Source organism: Diadema antillarum, unplaced genomic scaffold, assembly GCF_040938485.1.
Source record: "Diadema antillarum isolate AM-2024a unplaced genomic scaffold, OU_Dant_1.0 scf00000149, whole genome shotgun sequence".
NCBI lineage: Eukaryota > Metazoa > Echinodermata > Echinoidea > Diadematoida > Diadematidae > Diadema > Diadema antillarum.
The window spans coordinates 443001-468011 of NW_027271038.1; the positions used below are offsets into that span (position 1 = coordinate 443001).

At 39.1% G+C, this 25011-nt stretch overlaps 1 protein-coding gene across 1 annotated transcript in view; it reads right to left on the reverse strand.

Moving 5' to 3' along the window:
- Positions 1-1454: 1454 nt before the first annotated feature.
- Positions 1455-25011, reverse strand: part of LOC139721759 (cathepsin L-like) — a 133069-nt gene continuing 109512 nt past the window's right edge. The window contains exons 7-10 of the mRNA XM_071633084.1: positions 16859-17017; positions 10172-10227; positions 2958-4973; positions 1455-2789 (exon numbers count right to left, since the gene is read on the reverse strand). Of these exons, the coding sequence (XP_071489185.1) occupies positions 4899-4973; positions 10172-10227; positions 16859-17017 (290 nt within the window). The 3' untranslated portion in view covers positions 1455-2789; positions 2958-4898. The remainder of the gene's footprint in view (positions 2790-2957; positions 4974-10171; positions 10228-16858; positions 17018-25011) is intronic.

Here is a 25011-nt window from a genome sequence, read left to right on the forward strand (position 1 = left end):
TACCTCAAAAGGTTTTTTAGTTATGCTGTCCACAAAATTCATTACGGATGGAAGGACGGACGGACGGACAACCCGAAAACATAATGCCTCCGGCACCACTTCGTGGCGGAGGCATAAAAACTGTAAAAATTGACATGCTATCTTTCATTCGCAAATGCCCTTAAATATAACAAAAGACCAGTTTAACACAATGAGAGACATGAATGAATTACAGTAGCAAAAGTAAGTTTTCATTGTCTTTATCTCTTTATAACCTAAAAAAAAGTGGAGAATCTTCTGTGAACTCAAACTTCAAATGACATAGGGAGTGAGGGTACAAATATGACTAAATGAAGCAGAATATCTTTATTTTATTCTTTTAATTTAGTAATTCAAGAATTCGTGAGACAAATTCAAGAACCAAATATAATTTACAAGTTTCCTAATTTGAGAAATAAATTCAAATTCCTGCCACTTTTTGTTAATATTGCTTCTCTCATGTCATTTGAATTTAGATTTGAGGGAAGATTCTTCATTTTCCTCCATTATTTTTGGTCTTTATTGATCTTTTAGGCTTCGAAGATATTATCGTGATCATACATTTATTTTTGCAATTCATGTTTTCCATTGTGTTGAATTTGTCTTTTGTTCTTATTGTTACATGAGCACTTACGCATGGATGACAACTTGTTCATTTTTGAAATTTTTACTTTTGTGCCTTTTAAGGGAAAAATATAGATGTTCACTCATGTGTAAAGTTTCCCTTTTTATTGACCTAATAGGTTGATACGAATCAAACTACGATTCATATGGAATATAGATAAATACATTAACTTTTAGCAAAATATTCTATGAGAAACTTGAAAAAGTGTTTACTTCCTTTTTTTGCTTAGTGTATATGTGATTTAAATCATTACACACTGAAACACTGGAAATTGACCGTGACTTTAACGCTTTTGTCATTCCTTTTCATTGGCCTGATTACCTGTCCTACTTATATCCCTGTAGCATGCCTAATGTAAATTTGGTTAAAAAATGTTTGAGGCCTAGCACCAATGAAAATCCACAAAGACTGACAAGCATGAATATCGCACCACATAGGAATTTGTGGTTAAAGTACATGTACATGACTTTAAATATCACAAATACAATTAATGTCATATGACCCCCATCCAAGCAATCACAAATCACAAATCAAAAGAAAAACAAAAACATGACATACAGACATACAAGACGAAGGTGTCTCCCCTCAAACCGAAAACAACAAAAATTACTGTGACTGCTTATCCCTACGGTAAGGTCTGCTGGCCTTGGGATTGATAAACAGTATATGTATTACACATCATGAAGCAAAACCACATGATTTGTCAAACAGCAATTAGAAAAGTATGTAAAAAGGATTTTATTGAATACAGGTACATGAAACATACATTGCATATATATATATATATATATATACTTTTTCTTCTTTTTAAGTGACATTATAATACATTCTTCCTATGCCATTATTTTACACATTAAATGTCATCTACACATCAAGTGTTGCCATACTGTAAAAATAAAACATAACTTTATACTCGTAAATTTTCTTACCACAATGGCTTGAATTGTAAAGGACAATGCACTAAAATTCCTTTGTTACAAAAATCACATACATTATTACATGCCTGGTTTGCAACAGGGATTACATTGTATTTCATACTATAAAGGAGAAATATTTGAGCTAGTAATTTTTTTGTGCTTGGCTGGGTAAGAAGATTTTCACGTGTTTGTAATTCCACAGAATCCAAACATTCAGTAGTGGTTAATATAACAAGCAAAAATATTTGCATGCTTTTAGTTCTGTGCTGGTTTGTAAATGCGTTTTTCCAACATTAAAATTTCCACTTTTACAGAAGTTCAGTTCAATTCAATTCAATTGTGTATTTATTTCCATCATCAAAAAGAAAAGAAAAAGTTGACATAATCCAAAGTGATAAAATTTTTTCATTTTTCTTACACTCGTCTGATAAAGGATTTTTTTTTCAAATACAATATAAAGTATATGCATGAATGATGTCATAAAAAAGAAACAATGCACTTTGCCATGGCAACAAAAATAGTAAATAATCACAATGATGGAAAACAGTGTTCCACTAAGAAAGCCAAGCTTGTAAGACGTGGAACACTGGAACAAAACAACAACAGCACCAATTTGTTATACCAATTCTTCTATATACTATTGTACATTTACTCATTGATATATGATGCTGATAGTATGAACATTACTTACTAAAATTTTAGAATGCAAACATATAAACTATATAACATATCACAATTGTGGCACAGACACTATGGGGCCAGGTATACCAGGAAAATTGAACGGAAAGGAAGATATGCAATCGGCCACAAAAAACATAACGACAACAATAACAACACAAAACACAGAAATAACAGAACTTGAGGAAACGCACTCAGACAGATACTGGACAACGAAGAATGAGGAAAGAGGAGCAGGGAAGAATAGGCAAGGAAAAGGAGAGGGATGGAAAAGGTCTGTGGACATGCTACAAAATCTCAAGTTGTGTCACACATGTTTGTCAATTTTGTTATTGTACTTAGAAATCAATTTGAATTAAATCAAATGATAGGCTGTACATGTATTCATTATTTCATCATTTTATAAATGATATCTTGGAACTACATGTACCTTGTTTGACTTCTGTTTTCTCATAATAATCACATTTGACTTGACTTGCTTGATTTCATTATGTTTTTACTATTTAATTATTTTATGAAATGATATCTTGGTACTACAATACTACATGTACCTTGATACTAAAAACTTTCATCGGCTGGGGATGATGAATAATAAAGACAGGCAACGGCAGCAAGACAACACTCTGCATAAGGCTTGAGAAAGTCCTCAGGAGAGGACGAAAGCTTGCCCTCTACAATTCAAGGTTGGTTGAAGCTCAGTCATTTAATTATACATGTACCTTGTTTGATTTCTGTTTTCTCAAAATACTCACATTTTACTTGACTTGCTTGATCTTATTTCTACATTCATTACAACAATATTCATTGTACACACATGCAAACACAAAAACACCCTTGGTCACCTAATTCACTAACCTTTCTCTCGTGAAATAAGCAGTTGCTGGTAACAATCTCATTACAATGTTTATACTAATTTCTCACTAATCACACACTATCCTTGATTAGAAGGTACATGTTGTAACAAATTATATATAGTGAAATTTTGTACATACTCCCAAGTCCTGATTGAAATTATCTGTATCTGCATAGAATGGAAATCTTTGTTTGTTACAACAAATTATCAAAACATTTTAAGAACAAGGTACTGCTTCATCACACATTGTCATGATCACTAAAATGAAAATTGGTCGATAATGGCACAAGTGCATATAATAGTGCAGCTATACCACAAATCAATGTCAGCAAGCTTTATTTTATGTTGGTGGACTTGTCTCTATTTGCCTGAGTCTGATAGAATTTCCCTTGTCTACACACTTGTTAAGCAAGAGTATGCACTGCAGCTTTAATGGGTATCACAGCTTTGGCTAAATGACACTCTTTAAGTCACAAGGTATAATGTAACTTCAAAGTAGATGCTGGTACAACGTATAGTCAAAATCATTTTCAGTAGGTGTGAGGTATGTTTGGGGTGAAAGTTGCAGGATCCTGGCTGCCAACAAACACATCATACTTTGGCTGACAGTGGTTATCTATCACACCAATGTAAATGTTAAGGGAACTATATCCATGATGCTGATTTGTTTGTTTGTTTTTATTTAATCATCTTTCATAACTTTTAAAAGAATGACATTCAAGCATTAAAGGAAATCAAAGCCCATGTATTAATGTTGACTTAGTGAAAGCAGCAATATTAGTCCAACACATCAATGAAAGTTAAAAAAAAAAATATGGACAATCCATTCCAGAAGTTAAGAATTTTTAAAGTTTCAGAGCTGTCATTGCTTGTCAAGAAGTCTACTACAGCTCATGACATCATTTTGGACATCAAAATAATATAATAAGGCTTCCACAAAATTTCATTTACTATGAAAAGCATACAATCCATTGACTTGTAACTGACATTTGATTAGGGTACATTCCCCCCCCCCCTGCTTCCTGAAAGAGGTATGAAGTCAAAGTGTTCTTTAATCATTCTAGAAAAGTGTAAATACTTCGAATTTTCTTAAAGGGGAAATCCAGTCCAACTATAAGTTAGACTGATCAAAAAAAAAGAGTAAAATCTTATGAGTTCAGCCGTAAAGATTTCACTGAAATCGGATGAAAAATAAGGAAGTTATGACATTTTGAAGCTGTGCTAATCTCTGCAAAACAGTTCTTGTACAGTGGATATGAATATGCAAATGAGTGAGCTACCCATGTCATACCCTCACAATTTTCCATTGATCGTGTACATAAAAATGACGAAAACTCAATGTGTTTGTCATTGAAGTCTGAAACATGATGTTATTCCTGATTGAATAACTTCAGAATAGTGATGAGTTAGATATACCAGGATTTGAGCGTCGGGCATAATTGCATTTGAATGAAAAACTGGAAATTTCATAATTTTATGTTCAAACTATATGGCAAGTTGTGAGGGAATGACATGCTCACTTTGCCATTTGCATATTCATATTGACTGTTCAAGAATTGTTCCCCACCCCCCAATAACAAAACTTCAAAATGTCATAACTTTCTTATTTTTCATCAGATTTCGAACAAAATTATACCGTTGAACTCGTATATTTTACTCTTTCTTATCAGACTAAGTTATATTTGAACTGGATTTGCCCTTTAATTCAATGGTCTCTTAATATGATATCCTGGCAGTGCCTACAGTGTGTGCTCCCTGCTGCCTCCAGCCTCTAGGGTTCAAACAAACACTTCACTGTGTGGTCTTCTTATGACACAATACATGATGTGTTATCCAAGTTGAGGCCGCACGTTCCATCTCCACGGTACACAAGATAGTAACCCTGGCATCAAATGATGTTAGAAAAATGTGTGTAAAGAACTCTCGCAATTAATGCTTGATTCTATACGTTAATCTAGTAAAACTATATATCAACTGATGTTATGGCACCCATGAAATTTGCCAATTAAAACATAAGGAGAAGAATCAGATCATTCAAATGTGCACTACTACCTCTTAAACTCTAGCAACTGCAATGTATGCACTGTACAAAATTCTCTAAACATGGTTTACATGTTATAATTGGCTTACATTGCAGTCTAACTGTGAAAGACATTGTAATTTCCAAACTACATATCAGTTTCTGTCTTGTTCTTTTAAAGCACTGCTAAACGAATTACTCGAGGCACACTTAAATGGCTATTACCATATGAACCACAGATGGAAGAGCTTACAAAGAAACTCTCGTATGCAGTCAAAGCAAAGTCACTTTACAAGAAGAGGACAGCTGTACAAAAAGAAGACTGACAATTTGAGTACACTTGGATAACAAAAAGACAGCTATGGAATTTTAGGTATGCTAGTTTTCTTTACAGACCAATCATATTGATCACAAGGCAAGTGTCGTAATGTGTCTTGCCCACAAACGTACAACACCTTTCTTTTTTTGTTTGTTCACAAATAGACCTATGGATCATAAGTTAGGAGTCATAATTAAATCAAATGCACAGTACATTGGTCCCTAAAAGTTCATTGACTGCTGACTGTGACCTTTGACCTTGTGGTGACCATCAACTCCCCAAGGTACATCTACCATCCAAGTTTGGTCACAAATAGACTTACGGATCAAAAGTTATGACCCATAATAAAAATGTGCCCTAAAAACTTAACATTGGGCCCTAAAAGTTCATTGACCCCAGTCTGTGACCTTTGACCTTGTGGTGACCATCTACTCCCCAAGGTATATCTACCATCCAAGTTTGGTCACAAATAGACTTACGGATCAAAAGTTATGACCTATAATTAAAACGCGCCCTAAAAACTTAACATTGGGCCCAAAAGGTTCATTGACCCCGGTCTGTGACCTTTGACCTTGTGGTGACCATCAACTCCCCAAGGTACATCTACCATCCAAGTTTGGTCACAAATAGACTTACAGATCAAAAGTTATGGTCCATAATCAAAATGCACCCTAAAAACTTAACATTGGGCCCTAAAAGTTCATTGACCTCTGCCTGTGACCTTTGACTTTGTGGTGACCATCAACTCCCCAAGGGACATCTACCACCCAAGTATAGTCACAAACGGACTTATGGATCACAAGTTATGACCTATAATCGAAACGCGCCCTAAAAACTTGACATTGGGCCCTAAAAGCTCATTAACCCCTGCCTGTGACCTTTGACCTTGTGGTGACCATCAACTTCCCATGGTACATCTACCATCCAAGTTTGGTCACATATACACTTACGGATCAAAAGTTATGGCCCATAATCGAAACGCGCCCTACAAACTTAACATTGGGCCCTAAAAGTTCATTGACCCCTATCTGTGACCTTTAACCTTGAGATGACCTTCATACTTGGTAAAAGGTAAAACTTTGTATGACCTCTCTTCCCTCCAAGTTTGATTCAAAATGAAGCCCAGAGTACAGAGTTATTCAAGTTTTTATAGCGTTACGGACAGACGACGGACGGACAGACGCCGCAGGCGATCCCTTAAGGTGCGATCACACATCGCCGTTTAAATGGCGGTTCATGGCGTTTCTCAAACCACCGTGAACCGTGTCCCAATGATGGCGGAAAGCACTTTGACTACGTTTTCAACACGTTTTGAACACGTTTTGAACACGGAGCAAACGCGGATTGATGCGGTAGTAACACGGATTGACGCGGTAGTAACACGGATCGCCCCGGCAGGTGGAGGAGTCCTACCAAGCCCATGTAGTTGGATGCAATCATAGCCCTTTACTTGTCCTCAATAGGTTTCAACAAGGAGCGTTTTGCTTTGTTAGGTGAACACAATTTTAAAGAAATTATGAAATGTTGTAGCCCCCTGTGTTTTACAGATTGATATAAGTGATGCAACAATTTATCTTCAAGTTTCAACATGCTTTTTCTCTTTCTCTTTCAATTTTCAGAATATCTATATTAACTGTCATTAAAAAGACATACATATCAAAGCAGAATCCAACATAGTTTCCAAAGTCTCCTGTTCATTTGCAGGTTTATTTATCAAGTGATGTACAAGTACTTGCTTGTTTCAACAATTCTCTTTTTTTATTAAGTTTTCACATTATCATTTCGCGTATTGAATTTAAGATCTTGTTGCTTGTTTATCCATGTTTTCACAAAATTGCTCCTTCTTACCTTTCACAGCTCCTTGTGAAATAATTATGAGCCTATGAGAGTTCCTAAATCGTAAGGGGAATCTGTATGTGATGCCCTCGATCCATTACAACAAACTGCTCTGGCAAACATGGTTTATGCCGTCCCAGAACTGTGGAACAGCACCCCAAGTGATAAAACATGCAAGTGGGCCATCAATAAGTCTAAAATGTTTTTAAAAACCTATCTGTTAAAATAGTTACATAGTGATTGTAGATGATGATTTATGCAGCATGTTGATGTTTCTGAAATTACCTTTTCCTGTTTATTTTTTTGTTCCCCCTCTAAAGCGCATAGAGACCTTGCCCAAGGTATTATGCGCTACATAAGAACGGCAATGATGATAATATAATAATATCTTTAACAACAGTCAATAAAAAGACATAGCACATTAATCAATGTATTATCAAAGAAGCATTATATACAGTATGTGTGCATAGTTTCCTCTTTACTTACAGGTTCACGTAACATAATAACGGTGGGGGTTTTTTTTTCAAGTTTCAACATTGCTTTTCCCTCTACTCTCTTAAGTTTCAACATATCTGTATCAAAAAGGCATACATATAATCACGGAAGCAGAACCCAACATATTTACATAAGTTTTCTGTGTATAACTTATCAGGTTCACGTTGCTGGCCATCTTAAAAGCTGTTAAGCTTTAATAAAATTATGAACTTACCTTTTAATGTAAATAATGTAGTATTCAACATACGTAACACCTTTTTGAACATGAAACTTTATTTGTTACTGTATATGTGTTAAAGAAATAAGGAAACTATAGCATTCAATATATTTACCCGATCTTGCATTATGGGTTCATCTTTGCTTTTTTTCTCCATTCTTTATTGCTCCGCCACGAAGTGTCGCCGGAGCCATTATTCTCTGTTAAGTTCATTGTTTCTTTTCGCTTGAAAATTATGACAGTGTTAACACGGTATTATCACGGATCTTGCCGTGCAAACACGGAGGATGCCGTTCTGTACACGATGAACGGCGATGTGAACACGGTCCATTTCAAACCGCCAAGACCGCCACGAAAAATTAAACATGTTTAATTTTTCTGGCAGTTCCCCGCGGTTTCCCGCAGTTCTCAGGGTTGATGGCGGATGAGTGACGGATGACCAGGGTTTGTGTACGGTGTAAACACGGTCTTTGGCGGAGCACGGCGATTTGCTGAACCGCCATGAACCGCCATGTGTGATTGCACCTTTAGTCTCCCCTCACCTCCGGTGGGCTTGACAAAAACTACATATTCTATGCATATTAGATTAGGTGAAGAGATCACTGCCTCGCCGCTCTCCCATTGGTATGTAAATGCACAATATAACAATTCTAGTTTCTGTCAAGACATTTTCACATCAGCCCGATGAAAATCCAGGCTTGAGATTTACTTTGTAATCACAAATTAGTGCACTATTTCATTTCCTATTCACATCAGCCAGAAGAGAATTAACCCGAAATTTTTTTTGAGCTAATTTGATAGCTGAGCATGCACACACAACATTGGTAGAGCGCACGTCTTCAAAATTTTATCCACGATTTGTGTCCAGGTTGCCTTGATTGATTGGGTCACACACGCTAGGCATGATGGGATGCATCACGATAATTTCTTGAGGTGGATTCACATTATGAAATAGCACACTAGTTTGCTAATCATCCCGCTTTTTCAGAAATTTCCCAAGTTAGGGTCGAGAAATTTTCTCAAGCTAAGCTTTCATATTTGTGCGCTAATTTAAATTAACGTTATCAGGTAGCACGCTATTTTGTCATCTGGTTACGAAAATCCAAGCTCAAGATTCTGAAAATAGCGTGCTATTTCAAAACATTGGGCTGAGGTAAAAATGCCTAATGATTTGGAAACCTTCTAAAACGTCATCAATGCTAAAGCATGAAAGTTATAGAATACCTTTATGTTGAAGACTGATATCTCCTCTCTAAATCAATTTGTGAAGATTTGTGAAAAAGCAAATGAACTCTGATTGCTTCTTTTATGTAAATGTAATTTCTGCGCATTTCACTTGGTTTTAAAGAAACTTTTATTGTTCAGAATGTTTGATTTCACTCTCATAGAAAAGTTAATTACACATACTCTGGTTTTGTCTCAGGATGGAAAGAAAGTAGAAATTATGAGGATACTGCCTATTTTCATGGTATCATTTAAATCAATGGACAGGACAATTGAATATCATGCTACTGAAAGACAATACTGTAAAAGTGGAAATTTTCATGGTGCTGAAATTTTTGCGCATTTCGCGCAACCAGAAACTAGCGCAAAAATAAAAGCACGCAATTACTTTTGCTTGCCATATGTTCCTTTTCTTACTGTCTTGATTCTGCAGAATTAAAAACACGCAAAACTCTTCTTACCGGATCAAGTGCAAAAAATTAGTCGTGCGAAAATATCCACTTTTACAGTAGATATAATGCCTTTGCTTGCCATAATAGACATCAATACTTTGTTTCAATGTATTAGTTAGAACATCATACTGGATCATTTATTCAATGCTTTGATCGAATATTATAGCAAAAGCAATTCATGTACAGCTATCAGATACCCATATTTCCTATGACTTAAATGGAAATTTGAACTTTGTTGAACTGTGTTGGACATGTAATACTTAAAATCTTTTTAATCAAAAAACCCACTATATATATATATATATATATATATATATATATATATATACATCTTTTTTGATTTTTTTTTTATTAAATTTTTTTATTAATTAGTATTATTTTTTCAAAACATGTAACCTTACATCTAGTAGTTTAAAAAAATGCTTCCTCCAGTTATGGCATGGAAGGAAATTTGTAACAAATCGTCAGGCAGCTAAGGATGGTGACCAAAAACAACAAAAAGTTGATGTCATCTTACCTCTTCACCCCAGTTTTTGCCCCAGCTGTTTTTGACAATCCAGAATGGCTCTCCATCTGCTTTCATCCCACACACACACACAGAAATGAAGGCAGAAGAAACAAAGAAATATAAAATTATGTCTGTGGGTTGTGTGGTGCACTTCATTACTAGCATATTCATATTTCACACATACCTCTGACAAAAACAAAACAAAACAAACAAACAAACAAACAAACAAAACTCCCCAAACTAGACTAGACTAGGTGATCCAATTTGTGATCAGGGGCAATTGGCCATGCAATTTCTGATTTATATGTTTATTAGAGAAGAGATATTAAAGCTTGGCATCTTGTGGATGATCATCTTGTGGACAATTAGCTTCATGATCTGCTCATTCACAAAAAGTATTGCACAAAATCCTGTAATTTGAAACCTGAGTTTCAAATTCAATCACATTCTAAAGGCATTGTCACACCTTTCCGGGCGAGCCTTGCGTGTGACTTGCGAAGAACAATTTTTGCTACCCAGAGGTCCCCGCAGATGACCCGCACATGACAGTACCTAACACGTATCTCACCTGTAGTTACTTGGAGTTGCGCATGCAAGTCCTCTTTACCCACAGCCAAGTTTTGGTCCTGTCACACCTTTCCAGCAAGATACGCAGGCTTGATGTGTGTAGTGGATTTTCCAGCACTCAGGACAATTTTTGCAGGTGGACAAGGATTTGGGCGAGTTTCACATGTGTCTTACTTGCTTACGTGCTAGTTATGTTCTACTTACGTCCATTCCTTTTGACCTGCGCGTAGGTGCATGGGTGGTGAGTGAGGGCTGACAACTTGGTGAAGAAATTCCTCTGAAGGAATTTGAAATGGCAGATGTCCCACAGAATGTCATGCAGATGACACGCGCTCCAGTGCAAAAGCATAAATCCATGGGCAATGTACGTACTTCAAGCGGGTCAACTGCCTGTGACTTGCGGCAGCTACAGGCCTCCTACTGTGTGGACCTCTGCAGGTAATCCCCGCGACTCACCCGGAAAAGTTTTGGTCATGCTCAAACCTTGGCTGCTGGTAAATCGGACTTGCGTGCACACCTCCGGGCAACTACGGGCGAGATGCGCGCTATGTACTGTCAGGTGCGGGCCAACTGCTGGGAGGTCCGGGTAGCAAAAATGTTTTCCTGCAAATCAACCCGCAATGCCCTCCCAGACATGGTGTGACAAGGCCTTGAGCATGCTCAAATCTCATTCCAGGTAAGTCGCGGGGGTTTGCCCGCAGAGGTACACGTAGAACACCAGTAGGAGGCCCATAGCGGCAGCACCTCGCAGGCAACTCATACGAGGGTACTTCGCGGCTGTAACGCAGGTACTTCACAGCCTCTGTATGTCGCTCATAACAGAAAATGGATTGGTTTCAAAGCTCTTACGCAGGTCACTAAGAATACACACTAAGTAGCAGGTAAGTAGCACACATCTAGCACGTAAGACGCAAGCACGGAAATCACCAACATCCTTGTCTGCCCACAGAAAATTTCCCTATGTGCTGGAAACACCCTACTTACAACAAGCCCGCGTAGCTTACCTGGAAAGGTGTGACAGGGCCTTTAGAAATGATTGCAACATGTGATTAACAAGCAATGGCCACATGATGATATCCCAGAGCATTGAAATCTGGCAGAAATCCAACCAGGAATAAGTGAGCTATTGCTATATGAATAAAGTCATGTCAACTTGTGTTCCATTAAAAAACAAGAGCCCCAGGGGTCTCGCCCTCACCTGAGTATCGCAAGTTCACCTTTCACGCAGTCACTAATCTAAATTACACACAGCTCTACTAAAATTTGACCAGGCATTCTCAAGTAGAAGATGAAATTGTACAATGAAGGCCCAAATTAAGACTTGATCCAGACATTTACTCAAATATCGAAACAATTATCACAAATACCCAAAGTGTAAGCTACAACACATCAAAGTGTGGGAGATATTCACGGAAGGATAAGTGAGCTAATGCTAGATGAACACAGTCATGGCAATTGGCATTTCGAGAAAAAAGGACTGTAATACAGATAACACGTAAAAAAGTCAAATTTTGCAAAGGTAACTTCAATCAATTTTTTCACAATGATGTTGTCACAACACTGAATAATAATTACAATTTCAGCTACAACATGCTGAATTTGGGTACAAATTGACAAAGGATAAGAGAGATGAGCTTGAATGAATTGGAAATCTGATGACATCATTATGAAATTTTATAATTTTCATTTCATGCAGAAATTCAAAAGCTTTAATCATTTTGCCAACCTTCAAGTCCAATTAGCTCACATCTACCACTCATCAGCTTTCAGAATGTGTAAAAAATTTGAAGGTCACTGTCCATCCTAACGAGCTACAATGGATTTAATATTTACATTTTCCCACATATTTGCACTGTAAATCCCAATTGACGAATGCACAAAATTTTAAATTTGATAGGCATGTGTGACTTCATGTCAAGTCTGATAGACTTGATAGACCTGAAATTTAATGAAAATATTCTTTATCAAATTAAAAACCGATTCCATGCAAGAATATTCATTTTTGCCTTATGGATGCGCAAATACACATAACTTACGCGCCTGCAGATGAGTACACGTGTAATTTGGAAATGCTCAAAATGGTCTGAAACGTATGCAAAATGATTTCTAGCTTGATGGAACATTTTGAAATTTTTACGTATTGAAAATATAGATCACTACATGAATTATACATCTGCCAATTTTTATTGAAAAATAAAGTTTAGAAATGGAGCTTGAAACATTTTAGAAAATGATGTCATAATGACTTCACAGTTGAGCAATCACACAGAAAAAAAAAAAAATGTTATAGCGTCCTGAGCTCATAGCTGTGGGACGAGAGGCTGAAAATAGTTTATTTTCAAGTTTTGTTGCAACGCCATGATGCATTATAATAATAATAATAATAATAATAATAGAGAGACTCTTATAAAGCGCTCATTCTACCTAAAAAGATACTCATGGCGCTATAGAACAGAGTGATATCGTATCACGTTACAACAGTATCACAGAAAATAATAAGAATATACAAACAAACAATATATACGTACACATATACATACGGGTAAACAATTATCAATTCAAATTAAAAAGGTAGGTCTTAAGATTCTTTTTAAAACCATCAATAGAAGATGCTTGTCTAAGAAATTTTGGTAGGCTATTTAATAGTTTTGGGCCCATGTATGAAAAAGCACATTATACAATATTACCGTAAATATACATTCTTTCCAAATCTATTTTCATTCAACTTGCACATGATATATGAGAAATTTGTGGATAAATCTGTCCCTTCACTGCTCGTAAAGCTATGGAGACATGTGGAACAAACTGGCAGCTCTACCAGCGGCACATGATTTCCCAAGCACTTATCTCTGTGTTACTCACGCGTACGCTTACATGTTATATCCACTGCATACCTGCACGCATGCATACCAACAGCATGCTGATGCTGTATTGCCGTTTGAACGTACGCATACTGATTGCAATGGCATGCTGAGGTATGGCTATGTGTTTATCAATACTCCACTGCACTGAGATCGCACAATAGGATAGAGGTCTAATGAATTTTACAGCTGGGCTGTAATGGCTGATGACACATTGATTAAAAACAACACAATTACATACCATTTTAGGCCTACTTATTTGCAACCAAATAAGCAATATAAAACAAACTTGTTGGTGAATAAAGACTCACAAGAAATAGACATATCTGAGTGTGGATATGTTCTATGGGTCTATATGCATTTGTTTGTCCGAGTGTGTGCATACAAAAACAAATTAAAGGAAATACATTTCATCCCATTTGTTTTTCTTTACATTAAAATGTAAGTGTGCCTGTGAGCTGTATGTATGTGTGTGTGTGTGTGTGTTTGTGTGAAAAAAAAGAGATCTTGTTTCACTCCAGATTCAAAAGGTTTTATGTAAAAGCCTTTGCTGAATCTCATGCCACAAGAGAACACGGGTGGTTACACCAAGGAGATTGAAGAGATGGAGTAACAACAGAGTTATTCCCTTTGATCTATGTTTGAAGCCGCCGCTCAAAAATATTTGAAGCATGTGACAAACAGGATCTGCAGCACCGATACGAAGACAATTGACTTGTGTCTCATTGCATAATCACCAGCCACTTTCAAAGGAAGATATGTCTTTGTGATGTTAATTACTTTTCGCTATTCCTTCTTATAAAAGCTGGGTGGTACAGACAAGAGGATGCGTGAACAGAAATTGAGGAAAAAATGCTAAAATGAAAATGAAAATTACTCGACTGGGCATACGCGGGCACTAATCTGATATATCTATCAATAAAGAATAATACTTGAAGATTATTACATGTTAGTTTCATTTGGGGAAATTAAGTCGAAAAGTGATAAAACCAGCTTTCCAGGATGGTACAGTTTTAAACATTTTCACATAATACAGCTCTGATTTACACTTTTGCGCAAATTTCTGAACGAAATTGACTTTTCTTTTACATGCTTTATTATTAAGTGAAATTTCATTTCATTTAAAAAATAGATAAGCTTAGCAAAATATGGCCAACATTATGATAACGTTCAAAATTAATCTTCAGATTGCTCAGCAAGAAGGCGGCTTGGAACATCAATCATCAAAGGCACAAGTGCACCTGTGGAATTCTTTTGTACATCAATAGAAATCTGACAACTGTTTGAATAAGTTACAGCCAGTTGGAACTCCATGTATAAAACCTCCTTGGTTACACATTCTGTATAATTCCTACTACATGTACTGATAATTTCACTATTTACTGGTATGTATATGTGTTCATGACAATGTGAACATACATATGGTTACACACACACACACACACACTGCCACAAAAACATACACATTGATTTCTTTAGATCAATGGCATGATGAAAATCATAACACACATATATATAGCAATGTTGCACACTGGCACTGGTCCAACGGTCCAAAACCAATAACAAGGCAAGTGCCAAAATGTGTCTCGCCCATTCGTGTAGAAGAAATTAATGTTTTTCTATATCCTGGAAGTTCACTGACCCCACCTATGACATTTGACCTTGTGGTAACCTTCAACTCCCAAAGGGACATTTACCAGCCAAGTTTGGTCACAAACGGACATATATGGATCAAAAGTTATAACCATACTCAAAATGCCCCATAAAATGTAACATTGGGTCCTAAAAGTTTGTTGACCCATGTCTGTGACCTTTGACCTTGTGGTAACCTTCAACTCCTCAAGGGACATCTACCATCCAAGTTTGGTCACAAATGGAAATAGGGATCAAAAGTTATGAGCCATAATCGAAACGCACCGTAAAAACATTGGGCCCTAAGAGTTCGTTGACCCCTGTCTGTGACCTGTAACCTTGTGGTGACCTTCAACTCCCCAAGGGACATCTACCATCCAAGTTTGGTCACAAATGGACATATACATCAAAAGTTATGAGCCATAATCAAAACGCGTCATAAAAACTTAACATTGGGCCCTAAAGTTCATTGACCCTGCCTGTGACCTTTGACCTTGAGGTGAACTTCATGTTTGGTAAATTGAGTAACTTTGTATAACCATTCTTCTCTCCAAGTTTGATTGAAATTAAAGTCCTCATCACCAGTAGAGAGTTATTCAAGTTTTTGTAGTGTTATGGATGGACGACGGACAACGGACGGACAGACGTCGCAGGCGACTCCTTAGTCTCCCTGCACCTCTGGTGGGCTCGACAAAAATCACTGTCGGACCAGTAACTTTTGCAGGAATGGACCAGTAGTGAAAAAGGGTTTGTGTACAGCCCTGCATATAGTATTTCAACTCATAATTGGAGTTTCACAACTGTTTCGCATTCATTCTCCACCTCTGAGATATTGACTGCCTTGCCAGATACAAACTAGAAATGTTGCTACGGCGACTGGTATGCCTCCGCCATGATGCATGGTTCTCCTAATAGGTGTATAGTATAATGTCTTCACAATGTGTGATGACAGTTTCACTTAACTGGGAAAATATTGATATGACAGGTTTGTCACAAATGACCTATGACCTTTTGGCAAGAAACTTCCCACAGAATATATATTGGGTTATACATGCATACATCAAGTTTTTAAAAAAATCCTTCAGGCATTGCATAAATATACGGAAAGTAGTGATATTTTGAGGAGTTGACCTTGACCTTTGACCCCCTGACCTTTGACCCATGACCCCCAACTTCCCTAGATAATCACTGCCCATCCGTACATGCATATATACTAAGTTCCATGAAGATACCTTGAACCATTTGCGAGATATGGAGAAAAACATGAAATTTCAACCTTTTTTTCACAAAATAATCTATGACCTTTGACCTTTGACCCCATGACCCTAAAATCCAAACAAAGTATTATCCCCCCAGGATATACCCTCATACCAAGTTTGATGCAAAACCACCTCACGGTTCTTGAGATATCGACAAAAACAAAACGGGACGGACGTACGGACGTACGGACGGACGGACGACCCGAAAACATAATGCCTCCGGCCACTTCGTTGGCACAGGCATAAAAAAATGCCAGTGTGAAATGAAGCCCTGTGCATACACATTTACTACACACATACAGTGTACACATGCACAAGCACATGTTTGCATCCTGGTAACTGTCTTATCACAATCAGATGAAGCAAGCGTTACCCACCTTTCACTCCATAGCCAACTATGAGGACACCATGATCCAGTGATTCTGGGTCACAGAAGATCTTCCAGGGGTGTGAAATGCCTCCCATGTAGAACTGCATGGCAAAAGCATTGATACCTATGGAGATTGGGCCATTGACTGCTAACCAGGATGCCATTTCTGTTGGGAACACAGGAAATCGGTAACAACTATAACCATCTTTCCCTTTTTGTGTTAGTTTTGTACAAGCTTTGTGAACTACAATGCATGTGATGACTCCCAAGAGCAAAAATATAAAGATTCAAATCTATTGATATCACTCATTACAAAAACAACCACAGCAAACAAACAATACACAAGAGACCTGGGGGTCTCGCGCTCACGTGAGTATTGCAAGTTCACCTTCCATGCATTCTGGCAGACTCTTACCTAAGAGCATTGGAAACTTGTGATGGGGTAGCTTTGAGAGCTGGGGGCATGGTGTCCATTTGCATCCATCACACTGGTAAAAACACCTGCAAGGTACACTGTACTTAGAATGTTGGACTATGCAGTTTTGAAAAAAAAAAAAGACTTAAGGCCTTATCACTTTTGATTCTAGAGAACAATATCATTGAATATTCCTTATTTCGGAGGTGCGTTTGCCTCCCCCCCCCCCCCAAGTTTTTTTTTTTTTTTTTGGGGGGGGGGGGGGCACTGCACTGAACAAACTTGGAACTACAGTCATCAACGTACAATTACAAAGTAACTTTGCTTTATCAAGTCTGGTTCTAGAGAAGAATTGTAAATATTCCTTAATGTTGGGGGCGGGGGGATTAGCTCCCCTAGGGTCCCCAAAGGGGAGCATGGTGCCCTGTTGAACAAATTGAGATCTTAACTCCCTGGCATGCAACCTGTCAATTTTGGTGAGTATTCATCAAGGGGTTTTTCAACGATTATGAACATGTGCAATTTACACCACTATTTGGACCCATTCCACCCCACTCCCTTGGGTCTCGGGAGGGGGGGGGGGGTCCCAAGGGGGGAAGGTGATTCCCCCATGACCAAACTTGAAACAACAGTCATCAATATACTGACTCATTGTATTAACGTATCCTTCTGGTTCTAGAGAAAATCTTTAAAGATTCCTTACTGCGGGGGGGGGGGGGGGGGGGGGGGGGGGGAGGGTGGGGGCCCCCAGGTGGGGCATGGTGCCCATTTGATGGAATTGAGATTCTTTCTCCCCTAGGGATGCTACCTGCCAAGCTTGGTGAAAATTCATAAAGGGGTTTTCAAGAAAAAGATGAAAAAATACAATTTAGGCCCCAATTTAGACCCCCTGGGGCCCCCCAGGTGGGGCATGGTGCCCATTTGATGGAATTGCGATTCTATCCCCCTAGGGATGCTACCTACCAAGTTTGGTGAAAATTCATAAAGGGGTTTTCAAGAATAAAGATGAAAAATTACAATTTAGGCCCCAATTTGGGCCCCCTGGGGCCCCCCAGGTGGGGCATGGTGCCCATTTGATGGGAATGATATTCTATCCCCCTAGGGATGCTACCTGCCAAGCTTGGTGAAAATTCATGATGGCATTTTCGAGAAAAAGATGAAAATGTACAATTTGGGCCCCATTAGGACCCCTCCCCATCCCCATCCCCTGGGTCCCAAGGGGGACACCCCTGATTTTGCCATGAACAAACTTGAAACTACAGTCATCAATGTACTATAAACTCATAATACTAACTTAGCTCTATCACTTCTGGTTCTAGAGAATAAGATTTTTAAAGATTTCTTAATTTTGGGGAGTTTGGACCCCCCCCCCTCTGGGGGCCCCCCAGGTGGGGCATGGAGCCCATTTGAACAAATTGAGATCCTATCCCCCTAGGGATGCTACCTGCCAAGTTTGGTGAAAATCGGTCTTGGGATTCTCAAGAAGGAGATGAAAATGTAAAAAGTTTACGCACAACGGACGACGAACGACGCACGCTGGATGAAGAGCAATCGCAATAGCTCCAGGTGAGCTAATAATCATACACCTCCATAAAAATGTATTGTTAAACCAACTACCTGTTGAAATTTCTGAAATACGGCAAATCATACATCAATAGAAAGCTAAGAGCATGAGCGATGTCATTATATCAGTTTGGATACCTGAAGACTAACTGTAATACAATCAGACGGAATCAAAAAACTGTATTCTTTTTGCTTTCCTGAGCAAAAGACAGCTACGATTTCAGCTCTCTTTTGGATGACGTCAGCTTTTGAACGAAGAACAGTAGCACTGACAGCCAAGTGGCTGGGCAAACTGTGAAACAAAGTTGACAGTGCGTCGCAGAGCGTTGCGAAGCTCTGCTCTAAACCATCTTTGCTGTGAAATATCTTGCACGGCGTGCCTGCAATTTGGTTTTTGTGCAGAAATCAACCCAAAGATCAGGCGGCATATCGCTAGACAATATCAATAGTATCTGTAAAGGCCATGTCATACCTTTCTGGGCAAGCCTTGCATGTGACTTGCGAAGAACTTTTTTTACTACCTGGAGGTTCCCGCAGATGACCTGCACATGACATTACCTAGCATGTATCTCATCCGTAGTCGCCCGGAGGTGCGCACACAATCTTTTTACCCGCAACCATGTTTAGGCCCTGTCACACCTTTCCGGGCAAGCTACGCAGGCTTGTTGCATGTGGGGATTTTCCAGCATACTGGACAATTTCTGAGGGCGGACAAGGATTTGGGCGAGTCAGTGCATGTGTCTTACTTGCTGGACGCATTCTACTTAAGTTCTACTTGCGGGCATTCTGTGTGACCTGCGTGGCAGGCGCATGGGGGCTGACAACTCAGAGAAGGAATTCCTCCGAAGGAATGGGAGAAGTAACACAGAATGTCATTATCTTGGCTGCTTGCAGGAACTGCGAAATACCTGCATGGGAGTTGCCTGCGAGGTGCTGCCGCTAAGGGCATCCTACTGGCGTTCTGCATGGACCTCTGCAGGAAATCCCCACAACTCCCCTGGAAAAAGTTTTGGTCACGCTCAAAACTTGGCTGCAGGTAAATCAGACTTGTGCGCGCACCTCTGGGCAACTACGGGCGAGATAAGCGATAAGTACTGTCAGGTGCGGACCAACTGCGGACAGCTCCTGGTAGCAAATTTGTTTCCCTGCAAGTCAACCCGTAAAACATCCCAAGATACGGTATGACAAGGCCTTGAGCATGCTCAAAACTTGTTCCTAGTGAGTCGCGGGGCTTCACCCGCAGAGGTACACGCAGAACACCAGTAGGAGACCCTTACCGGCAGCACCTTGCAGGCAACTCCAACACTGGTACTTCGCAGTACCCATAAGTCTCTTGTGACCGAACGCTCTCGCGCAGGTCACACGGAATACATGCAGGTAGAAGGTAAGTAGCACGTGTCTAGCGGGTAAGACACAAGTGCGAAACTGGCAAACATTCTTGTCTGCCCACAGAAAATTCTCCTGCGTGCTGGAAAATCCCTACTCGCAACAAGCCCGCGTAGCTTGCCCGGTAAGGTGTGACACGGCCTTAAGTGTTTTGCCTCTGTGATATTGAGCGTTGCCAGAATTTGTCAATTATTGCCATCTACAATATGTGCTGACTGCAACTAGAAGTATCACCAAAGGTGATTAATACCCCCACTCCCGCAGTCAAAATTCCTATGAAAAAGAATTGAACCAGGGTTTGATAAAAGGTTATGTGTGTGTGTGTGTGTATGTGAGTAGTACCTTGTGAGTACCTAGTGAGTTTGACTGCTTCACAATTGTATTAATTCACTCCACAAGATTTTCAAGAATCTAATATGTCATTACCATGGCAACACCCTTGTCAGGTACAAACACAAAAAGTGTCTTGCATAACTCTACCTATAGATCATTATAGGCCCTACATACCAAATTTGAAATAATTTGTTAAATACTGTGGAAGTAGCTCACTCCACAAGGTTTTGGAAAATTTGTGGTTACCATGGCAACACTTCCTCTGACAAACACACAAAAAAACATGTCTTGCACATCTTCACCTCAATGTCATCATGTACCCCTAGTTTCAACAACATTGATGTAGAAGGAGTTTGCAATGCAAGATTTGCAACGGACCGCCCAACTGCCTGACCGACCACATGCTGATTCCTGTATATTCCTATAATAGGGAGTTTTCGATTGGGTGAACGAGAAGGTTGTGATGCCGAGCGCAAGCGTATGTCAAGGCGTCACGTCTGTATGTTGACCTGCTGCTGAAATACATTTCGATTTCGGGCGTCGCGTCTCGTGGCGTGTGCAGGAGGCTATCTGTGCCTTGAGTGCATAGTTATGTGGAATTTGTGACTTGTTTTTTTTACCTGTAATATATATTTTGTCTTTGACTAGATGCCAAATAAGTATCCTGGGATGAATTATGTGGATTTTAAAACATGATGCATGGTAAGGCTGCAAAGTAAAATGCGCTGCACTAGGCAAAGCACTGAGATGTGATTGTTTACCGCATTACGTGCAAATGCATGTGTGGGACTACGGTATGTAGTTGCAAATTGCGAAACAGTGAAAGCGGGCAAATAAAGTAGGTAGCAAAGGCTGTAGTTTGTATGTCAGCGCTGCTGCTGTGACGTATCAAGATCATAAGCTTTCATGTAATCAAATTATTAATATTTTCTCGAAAGAAATAGCAAAACAGGTGAACTGAGCACAGATTTCCTGAGAAGTCATCATGCTTTCTCGCACAATTTTGTCTATTGCGCGAGAGAGTGTGACGTCATAGATAAGGCGGCTTGAGCGCGGCGCGAGTGAAGTGGGTGGACGGTGATAACCGGGGTGAACGCGTTCGAAAATTTGGTGATGAGCTGAGGGTCGACACTCACGCATGCGCAGTGCGTAAAAAATATGTCATAGCATGGTGACGCCGGGCTCAACGTGCAAATTGAAAAGTGCCTTATGATGCATTTGTTGACACCGGCAATGTCAAAGACATAACGCAAGGTGGGACGGAGGTGTATGGTGTTTGAGTATATTGTGCACGCTATGCCGGAGAAGATCGGGACAAAAAGGTTCATGCCGAACCAACGGGCATGGGTGAATTTCAATGGAACATGTCGTAAGTTTGATGTCATAATTGCAAGGTTTGTTTCTCTTTACTATAGGCCCTACGAATGGTTTTAAAAACATGGCGTAGGTCTATCTGTTTCTACTCGTTGGGCTTCTCATGTAACGTTAGTAGATGTAACAGAGCCATGGTCAGCCCCGAGTAGGCCCCTTACACTAGAGATAACGTTAGTACAGTAATGTTAGAGAGATCTTCTTGTATCGCGTTGCTATCGTGTACTTATCAGCCCCGATCCGTAAAATTGTCAGCTAAAACATCCTTACAAGGGCATTTTATCCTCACTGAATCAGCTCTAGTGGAATGTCTAAGCCTCATTTACTGTTTAGCTTACCAATTTTACGAGATAATCCGAAAAAAATCCTGTTTTCTTTTCTTGCACAGATCCCGCATCTGCCTTCCAAATCAGCACTGTTCCAATCAACTAGTGTGGTCGCCGACGTGCATGGACCTACGCATAGCCTATGCTGTGCTCTTTAGCTTCCTCTATACTCTAGGCTTGACACTAGCAGGTTGTAAGCATGGTAAGCAGTTGATTTGAACAGCACTGTTTTTTTTTTTAAATAATTCATAAAATCGGTAAGCCAAACATCAATTAGGTAGGCTTAGATGTTCAACTAGAGCTGATTCAGTGAGGCTGAAGTGCTTTTTTTAGGGTGTTTTGGCTAGGTAGTTCTGCATGGCAATAAATACTAGAAGATCTGTCTCTACTCTAGTTACCTTCTTATCTGACGTTGGGAAATCTATGGTCAGGTATATACTTTTGCTACTCGGATATGACCATGTTTACTCTATTGTTAGGCCTACCATCGTTAGATAAAGAAGCCAAACGAGAAAAGACAGATAAGGCCTACCATTCGTCTATCTACTAAGATGACAAATTAATTTTGTATTTCAACCAACAGTCGCGGTATCACTCACACAGTCAGCAGAACAGGCGTAATATTAGAGATAGTGGGGGCGCTGTGGCACAGTGGATGAGACTCCCGATCGGGGGACCCGAGTTCGAATCCCGCCCAGTGCTTTCGTCCTTGGACAAGATGTTTTTACCCGCTATGTCCCTCTCGACCCAGGTATATAAATGGGTACCTGGCAATGCTAGGGTAATAATAATAGCAGGGCCCTCTGGTAGAGCAGTGGCAACACTGAAGAGGCTACCCTGGGTAAATAAGACCTTATTAGGTGATACGCTATCAGCGTATCACCTATTGTGATTGTCAAAATCTCTCTTTATTAGGTGATATGCTATCAGCGTATTACCTATTGTGATTGTCAAAATTTCTCTTTTTTTTTTATTCTTCTTTCTTTCTGCCACATTTTGTGTCGTGAATATCTCGAAAATGACATTACGGAATGACATGACATTTTCAGTCAACATGTCTCATAACAATATCTAGCCACAATAAGGTTTTCATGACAGTAACATATCTATGACGTCATCTAGGCGCCATTTTGTGATTTTCGGACCTTGTCACATGATCGATCATAACTTCATAACTAGATGTCATTTCTGTATCATTTTCGGTGGACATAAAGTTCAGGTCACGGTCTATCTTACTTTTTAACGCTAGTTACCCAGGTCATCATTACGCGCGCGCGTAAGCGCGCGTTAAAAGTTTTTTAAGTCTCAAAACGACTTCCCAATGGGAAATCTCGAAGTTTCAGACAATTTCAAGCGTTTCAAACATTTTCTCGCGTGCGCTTCCGTCCACGCAATTTCGCGCAAAGAGCGCGTAAGCAACATGAAAATGCAATTTTTTTGACTGATTTGGATTCCTGATACTTTGAGTAATAATATCCATTGATTTCCGATCGATTTTGACCTATAACAAAGGAAGGCACTGGCGTCAAAGTTGAAATTCTGCGCATCATATCGTCATTTTAAATAAAAAAAGTGGAATTGATTTTTTGAGGTACTGTTCATTCATTTGCTCGTATCTCTGTTGTTTAAGCTCAATATTATCCCAAATTCAGATATGTTGTACTTTGAACATTTGCCTTTCAAGTCCATGTCATGGTTTTGAAATTTGATGACATCATCATACTTTAAATTGTGATTAAATATAAAGACACAAAATCGGACAAGTTTACGTGTTATGTCTATGGGAGGTGATTTTTTTTTTTAAGACCATGCATTGACTTGACAACGTTTAAGCACCTTTATCTCAGCTGATTTTGCTCATTTCCTCTGAAACTTAAGTATGTTGTAGCTCAGACAATAAGCTGCAGTCATCATGCATTTTATATTTTCAAATCTCCTCATCAGGTCGACAATTTTGTAGTTAAAAACTGAAAATGAGAATGCAATCTGTACGGAACGATTGCCGATTGTTCTTTGCAACTGTATATTGGTCGAATCCACGCAGCCACTTGTGGGAAGTTGAATAGCGCCATCTCAGTTAACAGAGTCATGATAGTATTATTATACATTTAAGTTTCGCATTCGATCTTCAGGACAGCCGTGTGGCGTAATCGATTAGCTTGCTGGGTGTTCATAACGCCATACCGGAAGGCGAGAAGTTCGACTCCCGCAGGACTTTTCCCTTTCTTTCTTTTTCTTGTTTTTTTCGGCAGTTCAGCTTTACTCTGTCATTTATCATATTATTTTATCAAGTATACGTAACCCGTGAACACGGCTGCTCTATTTCCCTTGTTTTGTATTGGAGTTTGGAGATTGGGTTTGCTTCATTAATTTTGTCACACTTAATGTTGTAAATTGCCCCTTGTTACAGTGTCCCGCTTGCCCCCTTTCGTTTGCTCTTTCCTTTTCTCTTCATTGGTTATTGTTATACTGTAACAGGATAGGTAGGAACATGTACGTTTAGATAACTGGCAGGAATGGGAGCTGAATTGATTAACTCTAGTCCAGGTGTATAGCGTCTCGCTCATCTCTTTGAAATTCCAGGTTGTTATTGTTTGACCCAATATCGGAGTTGTAGACAGGTTTTATGTTGCTATAGAGGTATCTTGTGCCACATGAGTGGAAGGCATCACTGTTTAGTAGTAGTAATGAACTTTTTCATGTTGTAAATGATATAAAGATATGAATTTCACATCCAATCTTCGGGACAGCCGTGTGGCTTTATAG